Below are 17,410 nucleotides of genomic sequence, written 5' to 3' on the forward strand. Positions count from 1 at the left end.
GGGCAAAGCATCCTTCAAGGCCCTGGCAGCCTCGTGGCCATCCTCATCTCGGAGGAAAGAGCTTTTCCTCTGTTGTGTGACCACAACATCTCTGCCTGGCCCCATCCCCACGGGGGTGACGCTTTCTGCAACAGCAGCTCTAGCAAGGGCACGCCATGTGTCTGCACCTTGGCCCCAGGAGATGGGTGGGAGCAAGCACAAATCACCCTGGGGTGAGCCCTTCGCACCCGGCGCTGCCCCAAAAGGAGCAGGAATCAAGGCCCAGATTCACCTCTCCAAGCTTTGGCCATCTGCAAGAGAGGCATCTCCTCCAACATTTAGCTCAGCTCAGTAGAGGAACATGGGGCTGGGAGAGGGATTGGTCTCAGTCCTGATCAGGGACTGGGCTGAAGCCAGGTGCTCGAAGAAAACCAGTCCCATTATCCCACTGCCCAGACTCGGTGCAAAGCAGGCAGGTAAAATTCACCCAGGAATGAAAGACTCCAGGCAGCAAACCCGAAATCCTGACCCTGACCACAGTGTGGCACTGCTCCAGGGGCCGCAGCCAGGAGCAGGCTCTGGAGACAGGACAAGGGTGGTAACACTGGCTGCTTTCCAGAGCTCCTGAGCATCCAGGGCAGCACAGACAAGGCACTCAGCTGTGAAGCATGCAATAGGGAAACTTTATTAATGGCCTCACGACAAGGTCTCAGATAACAAAGGCATAAAACGTCAACCAAAGATAGATACACTCCTAGGACACGGCTGAGCATGCAACACAACAATTCTGTGCAGTTTCTTTGAGTTCCTACTGCAGTAATGACCTATTTCCCCTGGCACGTTCAAGTTGAAGATGCTTTTTGGCAGGAGCAAGTAGTTATTGTAATGATGCATCAACAAAACACGCTTTTTTCTCTATCTGCAGTAAAGACACCAGATATCGCTAGGTACGCTTTGAAATACACCGTGGTAAACAGAGACTCCCAAGGATGGGGAATGTTATCTCCCCTTTTACTGTGCTGCTTATAATTTTAAGCAGCTTCATATCCCTTAAACTTTGGGCTTCTTTTAAGGAGAGGGAATGGGTGGGGGAGCTTGTTTATGAGTTACTTCGCTATAAAGAACCCGAAAGTAAATCTGTCTGCGTTGCTTTCGGCAAGACATTGGCTTCATTCAGAGGAGAATTGTTGAAATCCATTTCTGAGCCCATTTCCAAAGAAAATAAGGAGAAGCCCAAAACAGTTTCACTGTTTTCTTCTCGGTATACTTTAAGAAAACAAACCCAGGCCAAAATCTTAACAAGGGTTGGCATTTTCTGAGGACCCTAAGGGAATAAAGTCTTCCAAATCTTATTAAGAGGGAGATAATCTTCTGGTCTCTTTTGCAAAACCACAGCAGAAATGCTTGCCACTCAAATGACTGTTTTGCCCTTCAAAGGGTGAAATCCAGCCCTGAGCAGGGGGTACCAAGCACACAAGTAACAAAAGCGTTTTACCGCCTGCTTCACTGGATAAATTTCACCCTACAGGCTTGAACCTGCTCTCAGTGGAATGGTTCCCACTGAGTTCAACAGTGCAGGATCAAGCCTTAGGCGTGATGTGGCAGGGTCAGGTACTCTAGTATGTCTTATTCCAATTCATTCATCACTGCAGAAATTTTGCGGCCAATTTATCCTATGAAAGGCAACAAAACTTTTCTTCCTATGGTTTCCCTCCTCCCGGGTAATGGGTACCACTGATCTCTGTTCCTGTAGTTACTTCCTGAAGCTTCTCCTGCTGGACGAGGTTGTGGTGACAGTGTAGGATTTGGAGACACTCCCAGAGGAGAGGCCGAGTGCCCCGCTGCCCATGCCTGCTCCCAGGCTGAGGCCTCCTCCCAGGAATCCACTTCCACCACTGGAGCTGAGCACAGCTGTGACACAGAGAGAAGCAAACCAACTGTGAGCGCCAGGGAGCTTCGAACCCGGGTTGGCACCCTCACAAAAAGGGCATTTTTAAATTGCAGCAACCAGATGAGAACTCTCTGCGATCTCCTGCAAAACACAGGGCCCAGGATACTAATCTCTTGTTACTTTAATTCTGTGTGCTAAGCCAGACGCGTGTGAGGGTTGAGCAGCCCACCTCCTCCTCCATCACTCAGTCTGGCTCAGGACCCCCTGCAGCACAGAGCGCCCCATATCAAACACATTCAGCGCATCTCTTGGTGCACCAAAGAGGCTGCGGGCAGGCGGTTCACCAGCTATCAGCGGCTATTAAGTGGATGAAAAGTAGAGCCACTGGATTAGAGCTGTAGACAGCATCTCCAAGACACCACCGCCTGTCTGATATCCAGACAAGGGGAGTACGCAATGCTTCCCAAGCTGGAGAGGCACCCTCTATCATCACTAACTTCCAATCCAGGCAATGCCTTTTCTCATTAGTACATTTTTCTCCATACACAAATGGGAGGAAAGAAAGATCAGTATTCCCCCAAGTTAAATTTCATACAGATGAGTTAGAGCTGAAGTCTGTCACGGAGCCAACAGCACTACCAACTTCTGTCTCGGGGGGGCTCCCATTTAAGAACGGGGCTAACTGGGTTGCAGAAGCTCAGGCAGGGCACTATGAGGCTCCTGCACGCTCCAGCTGGTCCCCACCAGTGCTTTCTGCAGGCATATGGCTATGTGTAACCATTATGAATTATAAAAAATCAACTCACAGATGTTGACGTTGCCAACTCCGTCACCAGCCAACCTGTTGGAGAAGAAAAACACAGAGGCAAAAAGAAAGAGGATGGGTTAGAGTCTGCATTACTCAGTGTTTCCCCAGGGCCTCTGCGCTGAGGATGAAGACAATGGCAGTGAGTTATTACCGCTGTTGTAAATAATTCAGACAAGATAAGTGTGCCATCCAGAGCTTTGTTCTGGCCCTACATTTACAAGCTCTGTTATCACCTGGGGCAGGGCTGAAAAAGCACAGAAGCTCTGTCCTAATTCCATGGGGATTTGAGCCACTTGGAAATCTTCTGCCCCAGCATCAAACATATGATGGAAAATAGCTTTTTTCTTCTTTGCTTATTTTCACCAAAAGTATCAAATTTTCCCCAGAACTTGCCGGTTTGGCTCTTGCCAAACCAACATGGGTGGCCAAAGCATTTTCAGGACCAAAATCAGTTTAAAACGGAGGTTTTTCTCTTCTGTATTTCCTTGCAGAAATTGGAATTGGGACCTCACAATGTCCCCAAGCAAAGGGGACAAACAGCTCAACCCTTCCTGACGTGAAACCCACAGGTTGCCCCCACCTGCTCTCCTCGCCCTCCAACAGCTTCCTGTAGGTCGCGATCTCGATGTCCAGGGCCAGCTTGACGTTCATGAGCTCCTGGTACTCGCGGAGCTGCCGCGCCATGTCCTGCTTCGCCTTGTAGAGAGCTGCCTCCAGCTCCTCCAGCTTTTCCCTTGCATCTTTGACAGCCAACTCACCTCGTTCCTCGGCTTCAGCAATGGCGGCCTCCAGCTTGGCACGCTGCAAGGACAGAGCAGGGTACGTCAGTGGGCATCTCACCTCCCTGGTGGAGGACATTACTGCCCGTGGTCTTCTGACATCTACTGACCAGACCATCCCTGTGTATCTGCAGAACCCTGGAGCCATCTGCTCAACTTAGATCCCTAGAAGTTCATTTTTTGGGCACTGGATGGAGATCGGCCTGCAAAGGAAGCTTACCTCATAGCAAGATATATTCTTCAAAAATCCCAGACCCTATGTCTCTCCACTGGTTACATTTTCAGAAGACTTTCTTCGGGTGATCCTCAGCTTCTCAGCCCACCCACACCGTACGCAACAGCACAACACTTAGGGTTAATGCAAACTCAGTTTTTCTCTCCTGTTATGCCCCAGAGCTCGTTCAGAGCCAGTTGGTCTCCAGCAAGCTTTGATGCGAGGCAAGTGTGGACTCGAGCAGACCTGCAGTTAACAAACAATGCAGACCTACCCCAAAAGCATCCCTGTGGGGCCACATCACGCTGGGAGTCTAACGCACCCTCAGCTGTGCCCCCTGCACCTCCAAAAAAGCCCCGTGTTTGGCAGGAAGGGCTCACAATGAACACATGTGCTTTATAGTCTCATTCATTATTCAAGGAAGCTGCACTGGGTCAGCTCTTTGCTTGTAGGTGGTTGTCATGGTTTTGAAGCCTCCCTGCCCTGAAACCAAATAAACACAAACGGATGAATCACAATGGCTTATCTCCAGCTTTGTGCACCCTGGTTACTCACAGAGAGTTTTCAGCTGAACAGGGTCTGAACTACCCATTGGTCTGGCTTTCACCAGCCATTTGATAAAAGCGATAACAGCCCCTGGAGAAAGCAAACAACCCCCGTGCAGCTGAAAAATTATTTTATGTGCCCAAACATGGTGCTCCCTTCTGCAAAAAGGGAGTGGACAAAGATCCCAGAAGCAAGAAGGTACAAGGAATGTGTGTGGCTGGGAGGGAGGCTACACGCAGCCTTGCCTTTTGGAAACCTTTGCATCGCTCCCCTCCTGGGCTCCCAGGTCGCTGGCGGACCTGTTCTCACCTAGAGTTCAGCTGCCTCTCAGCGTAACACGGTTTCTCCCTCCAGCAGAACTGGAGCTTTTGAGGTGAGCATTGCAGCCGCCCCCAAAGCACTTCTACAGATGTTGTGTAACACCCAGACGCCTGGCATGCTTGCTGCTGCTAAATCCACTGCTCTGCAGCAGGAGGAGGAGGGCAGCAACTCACCTGCGCCTTTGCGTTTTCGATTTCACTCTGCAGCCTCTGGATCACACGGTTTATCTCTGAGATCTCATTCTTCACGTTGCGCAGGTCATCTCCGTGTTTCCCGGCAGTGACCTGCAGCGCCTCATACTGTGACACAAAACAGTGTAATAGAAAAGGATGGAGTCAGGCCGGCGGTCAATCAGCCAGCTAAAATCTCTCCCCCTCACGACACACAGAATACATTTACTAACAGAAACTGTGACTGCCTTGATCTCTCCCATAACTCACCTTGCTCTGGTACCAGGACTCAGCCTCCGCCCGGCTCTTGTTGGCAATATCCTCATACTGGGCTTTGACCTCTGCAATGATGCTGTCCAGGTCCAGGTTTCGGTTGTTATCCATAGACAGCACCACAGAGGTGTCAGAGATCTGGGCCTGCAGCTCCTGAAGTTCCTGCCAGTTGCATTAAAAACACCACCATTAATCACTGACTTTTAAAGGCCTCTCTTTTGGAAGCCAATTAAAGACAGCATCTGAGAAGAAAAGGGAAAGGGAGGAAGATAAAAAGAATTCAATCAAAACATTCATTAATTAGAAGGAAAACAGCTGAATCACATCAACCTTGCAGAGCACAAAGTAACAAAGGACAGCAGAAATGGAGCGACTTCTTATCACCCACATTTTGACAGCAAGGTCAGTTTACCCCACTCCTGAGATAAGAACCCAGTCCAAGAAGCTTGAGCAACAGCTTCACAACAAAGTGAAGACCAAATCCCACCACCTCACCCAACGATGCAACATGCCCGGTTCAGTCAAACTCTTATCTTGCAAATAATGGGTAAGATAAAGGCATCTGCGACACGGAGCTTTCTGTTCTTTCTCTCACACGGCACACAAACACACAAGCACACACAGGCACACACCAGCACCACAGCACTGGCTATAATACGCTAGTTTTCCTTGTTTTCACACTAACAGCATGAAAAAAACATGCTTGTAATAAATCCATCTCACATCCCAGAGAGGGAGGAATCACTGTGGCAGTTCACAGGATGTGCACTTTACTTTCAGGCTTATTTCTGCTTATGCAAGGGAAGACTTCATGTCCCCATCGCCCTTTGTGTCTCTAGAAAGCAGCACGTTCATTTTCTCAGTCACCATTCGCTGTTCTTCACCCACTGATGGTGCTACGCTGCAGCAGCCACAGGAAGCAGAAAGGACCTTACCGCTTCGTAGAGAGACCTCAGGAAGTTAATCTCATCCGTCAGCGCATCCACCTTGGCCTCCAGCTCCACTTTGTTCATGTAGGCGGCATCCACGTCCTAAAGAAGAGTGATAATCCATTGAGCTTGCCATAGCTTTACCTGGAGTGCTGTGTGCAGTTCTGGTCCCCGCTGTACAAAAAGGATGTGGCCAGGCTGGAAGGGGCCCAGAGAGGGGCCACCAGGATGATCACAGGACTGGGCAGCTGCCGTACAAGGATAGGCTGGGAGAGCTGGGTTTGTTCAGCCTTGGGAAAAGGAGGCTCAGAGGGGATCTCATCCCCACGTACCAGCACTTAAGGGGCAGCGACAGAGAAGATGGAGACTCCCTTTTTCACACGGAGTCCCATGGAGAGGACAAGGGGGATGGACACAAGTTGCCCTTGGGGAGATGCCGACTGGACGTGAGAGGGAAGTGTTTCACAGTGAGGACAGTCACCATTGGAGTAATCTCCCCAGGGAAGAGGTCGACCCGGCCTCGTTGGACACCTTCAAGAGTTGTCTGGACAGGGTGCTGGGCCATCTTGTCTAGCCTGTGCTCTTCCTAGAGAGGTTGGGCTAGATGATCCCTGAGGTCCCTTCCCACCTGGGATTCCGTGATTCTGTGATTCTGTGACTAAGACACCCAGCCTTTGATGGCTTCTCAAAAGCAGCCATGAGCCCATCAGGTTCCCCAAGCTGGCTGCTCTCCATGTCCGTGTGCCCAATGACCCACCATGTCCTAAAAACTATCTACCAAGGTACTAAATATTGCTGGTGTGCAGGATCCCATAGGTTTTGTAGGGTCCCCTGGACCTGTGTTTGCAAGTCCACTGTCAGTTTGGACAGTCAGGGGAGGCCTTAGGAAAGATATAGCCATAATCTATGATACCCATGAGACCTGCACGCCTTCCCAGCTTCCTACAGAGCCTTCAGTGCCTACACTGAGGCAGCCTCCAGCCCAAAACGGGAGCTGTAATTCTTCACCTGCAGGTCTCTAAGCACAGCAAAACCAGTGGAGGGGCAAAAGGGGGAGAAGCGCTGCAACCCAATACGATCAGTACCCTTGGCACGCACCTTCTTCAGCACCACAAAGTCGTTCTCTGCTGCTGTACGCCTGTTGATTTCATCTTCGTATCTGCCAGAAAAAAAGGGATTGGTATGAAGTTAGGGCCTGGGTAAAAGGAAAAAATGTCACAGTGAAGGGTTACCCCGATTCCCTTCTCTCTCCCTCCATTTCGCTCTCTGTAAACCACCTTGGCAAAGCCTATGACTTCCCCAAAGCAAGGCAGGCTTTGCACAAGAGATACCAGCCGTATGCCACAGTTCCAGGGTACTCTTTGGATGAGCTGATGCCTGAAAGCTGTTCTGCTCCTCACCGCCGTGCCCGCTAACCAAGAGAGCATTTCTCACCCGTGCTTTCCCACATTCATCAAAATTCACTGCACTTAAAAAGATTTCTGCTGCTTATCCTCAGTCACAGACAGCTGCGGGAGCCTGAGGCTCTCAGCTTTTTCACGTGCCCCTTGAGAGAGCAAATACAAATGCAGAAGAGTTGCAAGCAGGTTCAACAAATTCCTCTGTCCTGATCAAAGCACCTGCTAATGCTGCTTTCGCTGTGCACTTCCTCATTGCAGACATTTGCGGACATTTCGCAGGTGTCAATCACATGCCACTGCCCTGGGAAGAGCTGAGTATAATTATTCTCATTCTGCACGAAGCGGCTATGCTCCGAAGTCACATAAACTTCTAATATTGGCTACCTCCCATCCTTAGGTGTACACCTGCAGATGTAACGAGCTAGATCGTCAGCAGGTAAAAATCATGCTCCATTGACTTTATGGGAGCTCACTGATTCGTACCACCTGCAGGCCTGGATCTCAGAGCCCGCCGTACGCCATTCTACGTAAGCCAACCTGCTGAAACAAACTGCAGGCGTCTCCTATACGAATCCTGGAAGTCACCCGAGGCACAGAGCAAGGAACCACTTTCTCTGGCTGTTTCAGAATTGCTGTTGCCAAAGTTAGAACACTGTTCTGTCTATTTACACGGTCCCTGCATGGCTGGCGCTGTAATCTGCCTTCCAAAGCGTGAGCTACTTCACTTTGAAGAGCCTTCATGCACCACCCTTTCTGCTCCGCACTGGAAGCTTGCCCATCCACACTGGCATAAATGGACGTTGTCCCTTTTGAGGTCAACGTCTGCATCCATTGCTACTGCAGAATATCTGACCTGGAAATTAGGTGATTGCGCCGCGTACGCATGGCCTGCAGCGCAGAATGGATAATCGGAGATAGGTAAAAAGACTGAATTATTCTAGAACAGTTTGTCAAATTCCTTCTTTCCCGGCAGGAGCTCCACCCAGCTGGTCACCGAACTGACAAATCGTTCAATACTCTCCACGAACTCCCAAGGCGCGTCGGGAAGCCCAGGGCACCACCGCGCCGTGGCGTGCTCTGCACCACGCCACATGCACAGCGTGAACAGCCTGCTCCGTACTCCCTGGCTGGCTTTGAACCACGCCCTTAGTCAATGCAGTTACTGAATAAGGGACTGAATCTCATCCCCTGGAGCCTTGTGCGTATAAATCTCCTCCCCACCGCAAATGTAAACTGAGAATGGCTGTGTAAATTGGGCATATGAAAAAGAGGCAACAGACACATAAAGAGCCTGTCATGTTTTAGGTATTCTACTGAGAAGATGAGATTTTCTTCATACAAATGGGGAGAAGCAGGTTCTGAACTCCAGTTACTACATCCTCCCTGCCTCTGCTGCACCAGAATCTTAGGCTCCTAATTCCTGCTTCCCTTCTCCAAGCACATATAGGGTTTGGATTTACGTGGAGCTGGAGGAATAACTATGCACCTTGCATTCATGCAACACGCAACTAAAGTCAGGGCGATATTTCCTTTGCCTTGTGGAGATATAGAGTATAAATGTGGATGAGCAGAGAGTAGAAATAACTGAGCAGGGCTGGGGGAAACATCAGTACCATGCACCTTCTTGGGAATCACGGGCTATTGACTTTCCCTAAACACACCCCAGGAATTATCAGATCTGTTTGTTTTCAGTTCCTGCTTGGTCCAGTTTGCCAGCTCCCTCTTTATTTTATTTATTTATTTATTAAAGGCTTTCCCCTGTACAGCTGGGTTGGGCACAGACTGGGACAAAGGCTACTTTCTTCATGGGCCTCCTCCCAGGCGACACAATTTGGACTGAAAAGTTGCTTAAAAACTGCAGATGACCCGCTCCATTACCCACCCGCAGAAGAAGCAGCAGCTCACCCGCTGCCTGCCAGCCTGCTGAGCTCCCACAGGGTTCCTACGGACCTCAGCGGGCACCTCCAACCCAAAGTACGACGCCATCCCTGAGGAGGCCCCAAAGCAAAGCCAAGAGGATGGAGCCACTGAAGACCATGTGGGAAACGAGGTGCCAGGAGCAATGAGCGACTGATGTAAGATGAATCCAGGCAGCTTCCCTGGACTAGACACGTAACTCAGGGCTGGAAAAAAATCTCCCTCCCTAGCAGAAAACATGGGGACATCTCTGCCAATCTACTGACCGACCTGCCAGCTCAACTACACCGTTAGATGGGAAGATTATACGTTACTTGGTCTTGAAATCCTCAACAAGATCCTGCATGTTCTTCAGTTCGCCCTCCAAACGGTCTTTGTCATTCAACAACCCATCCAGCTGACGTCGCAGGTTACTGATGTATGCCTCAAACATGGGAGCAATGTTGCTCCGGGCAGTCTTCTGGTCCTGGAGGAGGCTCCATTTGGTCTCCAGCATTTTGTTTTGCTGCTCCAGGAATCGGACCTGGAAAGCGACCAAGGGGTCATTTGTGAAAGTGGGAGGAAGGGGGGGGTTGACACTACAGAGTTCGGATCCTGTGGGCAGGACAGGCTGCAGAAGGTATCTGAAGAATTTAGATTGCTCGTAGGAAGCACTTAAACTCTGGACGGTGATAAAGATGAGGAGGGAGCACTGCTACTCTGGGGCTTGGCTTATGACTTTAAGGCTTTGTATGAATTAAAGATAAGCAGATTCTGTTTGCCTGACACTTGACAGAGGCCATCCACAGACCTCTAAATCAGCCAATTATTCAAACTCCAGGTCTGGATTCCTTGCATCCTGAGGATGCCAGAGCTGAAGTTTACACAGGACATAGGATTAATTAGTGCAAGACAGTAAAGCAACAGAGGTACAAGGCAGTGCAAACACAGCAAGCTCTGACTTAAGCCATGATCTGTTCTACTGGGACGATTTCTCTCCAAAAGGCCCCCTCCTCCCTGAATTTGGTGGTGGTTTGGTTGGGTGCAGATTTGAGCTTTAAAGCCTGCACGCACATTATGGGCAATACCGGCTAAATAAACAGGGTACAAAGCTGGCCTAAGCAGGGCAAAACCCTTTACTGATGGCAGTGCAAGCAGGGCTTTAATAAGAGTTATTAGATTGCAAGTAGGCAAATCACACTGCGCCCTTGGGGACCTGATCCTGAGCCCACTGTGAATCCCCCACCAGGTTAAGCGAGCTTTGGGTGAGACCTGCTTTTAAGCAGTGTCCATCAAGCTATCAGTTTTTGCAACACCTCACCTTGTCGATGAAGGAGGCGAATCTGTTGTTGAGTGTCTTGATTTGTTCCTTCTCCTCCTTGCGCACCTGCTGGATATTGGGGTCAATCTCCAGATTCAGGGGCGTCAGGAGGCTCTGGTTGATGGTGACCTCCTGAATGCTCCCGGGGTTTAGTGCCCCACCGAATCCCATGCCTCCAGAGCTGTATCCAGAGCGAACGCTGTAGGAGCTGGAGATCCGCTTGTTGGCAGAGCCGAGGTTGTAGAGGCTGGAGCTGCCAAAGCCACCTGCCCTGCCTAAGCCGGCACCCCCTCCTAGTCCACGGGTCGAGGAGACGGTGCTGACCCGCACTTGGCTGATCGCTGGGACGGCTGCAGAGCGAGAGCTGAAACTCAAAGACCGGGACATGGCTGCTCTGAGGATGTTTTCAGTACCCCTGACCCTTCAAAAGCTCAGGGAAGCTGTGCTGGAGACCAGGGAAGTGAGAGCACTCTCCTGACTGCTTCTCCTTTTATCTGGGCTTGGCCCAAGGGCAAAAGAGGGATCATTTTACTGCCTTGAGAGCTGGGTGTGTCTAGCTGCCGTCCCACTCTCCCTCAACCTGCTCAGCTCGAGCCAGGCAAGGGAAGGGCCAGGAAAGGGACACGACATACCTGGCACTCTGTCCCTGTGCTCAGACCTGGCTTTGTTCTGCACCTCCCTTTGCCTCTGCCACATGTGCAGCCAAGAGCCATGAAGCACAGGCTCTTCTGGGATCCCTTGGGAGCGAGTTTTAACAGGTCAGATCCGATCCCCATTTTTTCAGGGCTTCTCCATTCCTCTCTGCTTGCCTAAATGGAGGTTGAAACGAGAAGAGGGGGAATATGCATTAACTATCTCAAAGCAGGTAGCTCCCCTGTGCAACAGCAGAAAGGAGTTAAGGGGCCTCAACTTAGCGCCAGGTCCAGCCTGATTTAATATAAACCAAAGCCAGCTGTGGCCTTGGACACACACACAGCACTCTGCCAGCAGCAGCCAGCGAGCCTGTGCCGTGCAGAGGAAAGCAGAAGAGGGATGCCGCAGCTATTCCTCAACACCATGGTTTTGCCATCTCTCTCCTGTTAGTGCTAAAATAAAGGTGGTTTATGTGGGCTGCACCTTGCACGTGGAAATACCCAACATGCCAGTCCGCACTCAAAAGGAGACAGGACAGGTTTCTGCTTAAATTTCTGGGCTTCTACGCAGCAGAGGCAGAAGCAAAAATTAGTTTTAAGGGCTTTCTGCATTTCAAATAGTCTTGAAGGGACAGATGTCTTTACTATCAGGTTGTAAATACTCCATGAGATTTCAAAGCCCAGCCTGAATATGTGACCTTTCAGTTCTTCCCCACATCAGGACAGCAATATAGCATTGCCCACCCTTTCTGGCCACAGCCTATTAAAAATATGCACTTCCTTCTCTGCAGGAAGAATACAAGTTGGCTGGAGATCCCAGCTACTAAAAGGAAATTCTCGGTTTGAAAGAGGGAGAGGGGGGAGATCGAGCCAGAGACGCGAGGCAAGATTCTTCCCTGCCCTGCAACTGGGGAAAAAAAAAAAACCCCATTGAGTTTAAAGCAAACTCAGGTGTTACGCCCACCCAGCTATACCTGACCTGACAGCTGATGCAGACAGGCTAGGGCTCATTTCATCCGTACATAGCTAGCAACTAGGCAGAAGTCTCCAGCTGTTTTACAAAGCTCCAGGTCCTTCTGAGTTCACAGAGACAGGCCACTCTCTTGCAACTCCTCCGGGTTGTCTTGAGAAGACAGATTGAATCTGAAAGTGTGATTTAGAGTCCTACAGTCAGGCAAGAATAAAGCCCACCGAAGTAAGCCCTGGCTGCTGGATTTCATCAAGTTACAGTCCAGCCTCAACTCCTTTTTATCAGCAGACGGGGTTTTTTTGCACATTGCGACACGCAAACTGGAAAGCAATTCAGACAGGTAAAATACAAGCCAGCTGTAGGATAGACTGTTATAAAGGCAAAGCTGCTCTCAGCAGCCTCGGCAGCAGGAGAAATGAGCTTCACCCTGATTTGTGCTATCAAGGGCTAGATCAATCACAAGCCATTGTCTAACCTTAATTACCGCCATCAGCACCACTGATTTTAGGTAAGGATGAGCCTGTCTCCCATTCAAAGTCCAAGCTTTCTTTTCTGTACCATTAGCAACGCAGCCAAGGCAGGAGAGACTCAGGAAAGCCCCATTTACCTTGCTGCTATACGCTCTCAGCTCCCAGCGCTGCAGCTAGCCAGTTTAGAACCCCTTATTACAAGCCACCCTGCAAGTGACTGCTCCCTGTTTAAACCCAGTTTCAAGTAACTTTAAGTCAGAGCAAGATCCGGCAATCCAGAGATATCACCAGAGTTTGCTTGTGTTGCTGGGATGCCATGGTAGCACCGCATAGTTTCAATACTTCCAAGGCCATGTGAATGACCCCCAGGGATTCAGGTTTGGTAACACAGGAGATGCTGTATTCACTGATTAAACACCCTCTTGGGGAACCAAATGCTTTGACACCACGACTGCTGTGCTTGGCCTTACAACAAGCCAGCTCAGTTCCTGCACACACGGGAACAGCCCCACCACTGTGCACCGACGCTCACAAAGCCGACGGAAGTGTCACAAGTGATAAATCCCTCCAGAAATCCTCTGGTAAATGTAGCCAGCTCTCAATTCCAGCCCAGAAAGTGCTAAACCTAAAAAAAAAAAAAAATCAAATATGGTTACGTCCTAATGGAAGAGGAATCAAACTTTGCAGGTGAGCAAAACTGCATGTTAAGAATATGTTATTATGCTGACCGATGACAACCTGTCATTTCCACATCGTCTGCTGCTATCCTGTGGGCTCTCTCTTGCTGCCCCACAGGCTATCTCTGTCGCTATCCCATGGGCTATCCCTTGCTGTGTGTTTGGATTGCAATGTTTGGATTGCAAGCTTTCTGGAGTAAGGAGTGCCCTTCGGTTTTGTGTTTGCACAGTGCTGTCCTAGTTTGTGATTACTGCTCCAAAGTGCTTCGGCAGTGAGTCATAAATTAATTAGTGTCCTAACGATAAGCAGTGCTTTGGTGGTCTCATGATTGCGGTATGGCAAGAGCACAATGGGGCGCTCATGGGGCTGTCGGAAAGACACTGTCAAGCTATTCTTCCTGCTAACATCACCCAAAAGCAATGCCAAGACAGCGGCACTTGCACCAATGCCTGCAGCCATAAAACCTCCACGCTAAAGACTCCCCCCCCCACCCCTCCATGCCACTATCACAGCTTCCCCTTTCACGATCTAAGTAGCTTCATTAACAAAAAACTCTGAGTCATCAACAATTCTGGGGAATACAGAGAGATTATAGAATCACAGAATCATCAAGTCTGGAAAAGACCTCTCGGATCATCAAGTCCAACCCCCAACCCAACACCCCCAGGCCTCCTAAACCATGTCCCCAAGGGCCACATCTGCATGGTTTTTGAACCCCCCCAGGGACGGTGACTCCCCCACCTCTGTGGGCAGCCTGTGCCAGGGCCTGACCCCTCTGGCAGGGAAGACATTTCCCCTCACATCCAACCTAAACCTCCTCTGACGCAGCCTGAGGCCGTTTCCTTTCGTCCTATCGCTTGTTCCTGGGGAGAAGAGGCTGACCCCCCACCTCGCTACAGCCCCTTTCAGGTAGTTGTAGAGAGCGAGAAGGGCTCCCCTCAGCCCCCTCTTCTCCAGGCTAAACCCCCCCAGCTCCCCCAGCCGCCCCCCAGCACACTTGTGCTCCAGACCCTGCCCCAGCCCCGCTGCCCTTCTCTGGACACGCTCCAGCCCCTCAAGGCCCTTCTTGTCCCGAGGGGCCCAAACCTGAGCCCAGCATTCGAGGTGGGGCCTCCCCAGGGCCGAGCACAGGGGCCCCATCCCTGCCCGGCTCCTGCTGGCCACCCCAGTGCTGACACAAGCCCGGGGGCTGGTGGCCTCCTTGGCCACCTGGGCACTGCTGGCTCATTCCCAGCCGGCTGTCAGCCAGCACCCCCAGGGCCTTCTCCGCCAGGCACTTTCCAGCCCCTCTGCCCCAGGCCTGGAGCACTGCCTGGGGTTGGTGTGACCAAAGGGCAGGACCCGGCATATTGCTCTAGAGGGAACTTGTTTTCTTACTGTCCCACATGCAGGCGCTGTGTGTCAACAATCTGATGAATAAATGAGCTGTTTCATGATAAGGTGGCTATCTATCACAAAGTTTTATTGATTTGTTTAGTCCTATTTCCTGTGTCCCTCAGACTATAAAGCTCAATATAATGATGCAGCTCTTCAGCCTAGTATCTAAACGACAGGAAAGCAGCTTTCAGAAATGTGTGTGCTGGCTGATCGGAAGGATTTCTTTGTTCCAAAGGTTGGTACCTTGGTACAGTACAGTGCCTTGCAGTAGGAACCCTCCTGTAACTCAGAGCCTTACATCTAATTTGAAGTTGTTTAATTGATGTCTTTAGTTTTCTGCCACTGCCCACTCCAAAGCACTCAAACACCTCTCTTGAACCTGGTATGATTCCCCTTTTAATGTTAAGTCACCACTTATGTTGGTGGCTTATGTTGGATTAACTGAATGAGCTGAAATCCTCACATCTTTCATAAACAGGTGGCTTTTCTGGGGACCTTGAGTCACTTCCGTGGCCTCCTCCTGCTCCAGTGCCCTTGGCACACCAGTTGGTATTGTTTGTGCTGCAACTTCATGCAGTTTTACACATGAAAAGCGGCGTTTTGCTCTCTGCTCTTACTGCCCTGCAGCTGTAACAGCCTCAGGTCTCAGTCAGCACCTAAACTACACTGCTTCTTCCAGCTACACCTCCCCTTTTTGCAATGAAGCAGAGCAGCCTTAGTACTGAGGGGGAGACCAGCAGGAATAGCTGGAGGCAGCTTGCCTGGGGTGACAGAGCCAGCTGCTGCAGACCAGAGCCAGCCCCACGTTAATAATGATCCCAGCAAGCTCCTGTCCCTCCAGGAGCTGCATCTCACCTTTTCTCCTCCCTCTGCCTGCTCCGCTGAGTCTGCGAAGTCCCTGGCACAGCTCCTTGCTGCCCGGCCACTCCGGGGAAGCTGCCTGCTGCTGGCTGTGTAACCCACCACTGAGAAACACCTCTTCAAGCTCAGAATTGGCCATGCTTGTCCTGTTAGCTGGAACCCAGAAAGAGTATCAGTCTAAACCCAAAGGTGCTTAGATAACTGCACAAAACAACTTGCCAGCACCTCCAGGAACAACCTGGACCCCAAAGGAGTTGCTGCTGCTGGAATCTCCCCCATTCCAACATTTTCCAGCTGCTTGACACAGTGACAGAGCTCCCCCGCCCCACGGATTAAGCCCAGTGCGCCTCCTGTCCCGTTTGCAGAAGGAACATTTCCCCCCCAAGGCTGCGGCCGCAGCAATGGGAACGTCTGCACATTGCCATGAGCTCCAGCACAAGCAAACACAGCCCGTGCTGACGGCCTGCCGGGATCCTCCAGGGGGACACAGCACGTGGCGCGGCACCCGCTCATCGGAAAAGCTCTCTGTGCCTGACGTGCGGTGGAGGCATTCAAGCTAGGGATTTTCCACCCCCTGCAGCCTGTTTTACATGCACCTACAGCTGTTTTCTTTCCCCTCTCCCCCAAATTACAAGATCTTATGATTACAAGAAATCATGAAGGAATAACTATAAATATAGTTATAATTATGTATAATTGTAATTACATGGGTAGTTTTTACATGAAAGTTGAAAGTCACTCCCACAGCTAAAGCCTTAAGGAAAACAAACAAACAAACTAAAACACTGCAATTCTCAGAGCAGACGTGAAATTGGCAGCCCTGGTAACACCAGGCTTAGTTTTTCTGGAAAAGACACGTCTCAGAAAAGAATGGAAAATCCATGTTCTGTCCCCACAAAAATCACACGCGACTTTTAAGCCCAACCCATTGAATCTGTTGCTCTGTTCAAGTCCCTAACAGCTGATGTGATCTAACCCCTGCGGATACTCACGCAGTACAGAGCAGGCAAGCCAGGTGAGATCAGCCTCCATCTATCTTGAGCCAGCAATACCCGCCGGCCAGCCCCAAAATACAGGGCAATTATAAAGTGATCCTTCCTCCGGCCATATTTCTCCAGCCTCCAGCCATCAGCTGTTTAACCCTTCCCAAGTCGGAGGCTGCACCCTGACCAGCACGTTTAACCGCTGCTGATGGTCCTCTCTCCCCATCATTAGTCCACCCCTTGGTTAAACTCATCCCTGCTTGCTACAGCCTGCGGCAATGAGATCACACGTGGCGTGAGATCTTCCTGTGTTTTAATTAACTCAACTGCAAACTAACCTGCCCCATTCGGAACAAATGGAAACCGTGAGGTCACTTCACTGCAGCCAAGGGAGCACCGGCGGTTTACAGGAGCTGAAATAAAGCTAGTGCAACAGTACTCAGCATTATTACAGGAGTGTGTGGGAGTGATGGAGTACGCAGCATTATTAGAGGAGTCTGTGGGGCCAATTTATGCCTAGGTTAAAGGACAATGCCACCCCGTGAATGAGGCAAGAAAGGAGAGAAGCAACCTAGCACAGTCATCAACAAGAAATGCTCTTATCAAAGCTGTGTCTCATCTGACAGCCTGGGCAGAGTCAAGGGCACGATGATACTTCACACCAACTGATACTTCATCTCCAAGTTTAAGGACTACAGTCTTACTTCCCCCAGAATACTAAGCATCCAAGAGGGCAGCCATCCTAATTCACCCGAGTTTGTACAGCCCTTGGCACAACGTAATTGTGGACAACGACAGGGTTTCTTAACAACCACAACGCAAATATCCATCTTCACCCTGGTGACTACACGGGAACAAAGCTGCTCCCTAATCTCTGGCTCCGCTTATGAATTCCAAGACCTTTTGCAAAAT

The 17,410-nt window shown here is 50.4% G+C and overlaps 1 protein-coding gene across 1 annotated transcript; it reads right to left on the reverse strand.

Annotated features, from left to right (window-relative positions):
* Positions 1 to 643: 643 nt before the first annotated feature.
* Positions 644 to 11,244, reverse strand: LOC142048721 (keratin, type II cytoskeletal cochleal-like). Its single transcript, XM_075075888.1, has 10 exons — positions 11,160 to 11,244; positions 10,528 to 10,877; positions 9,542 to 9,750; positions 7,009 to 7,069; positions 5,917 to 6,012; positions 4,979 to 5,143; positions 4,712 to 4,837; positions 3,259 to 3,479; positions 2,677 to 2,711; positions 644 to 1,890 (listed from the first exon to the last, which is right to left on the reverse strand). The coding sequence occupies exons 1-10, from the start codon at positions 11,221 to 11,223 to the stop codon at positions 1,733 to 1,735; spliced, it is 1,485 nt and encodes a 494-aa protein (XP_074931989.1). The 5' UTR covers positions 11,224 to 11,244; the 3' UTR covers positions 644 to 1,732.
* Between the last annotated feature and the right edge of the window lie 6,166 nt (positions 11,245 to 17,410).

This window comes from Phalacrocorax aristotelis, chromosome 26 (assembly GCF_949628215.1).
Source record: "Phalacrocorax aristotelis chromosome 26, bGulAri2.1, whole genome shotgun sequence".
In the NCBI taxonomy this organism is placed as follows: domain Eukaryota; kingdom Metazoa; phylum Chordata; class Aves; order Suliformes; family Phalacrocoracidae; genus Phalacrocorax; species Phalacrocorax aristotelis.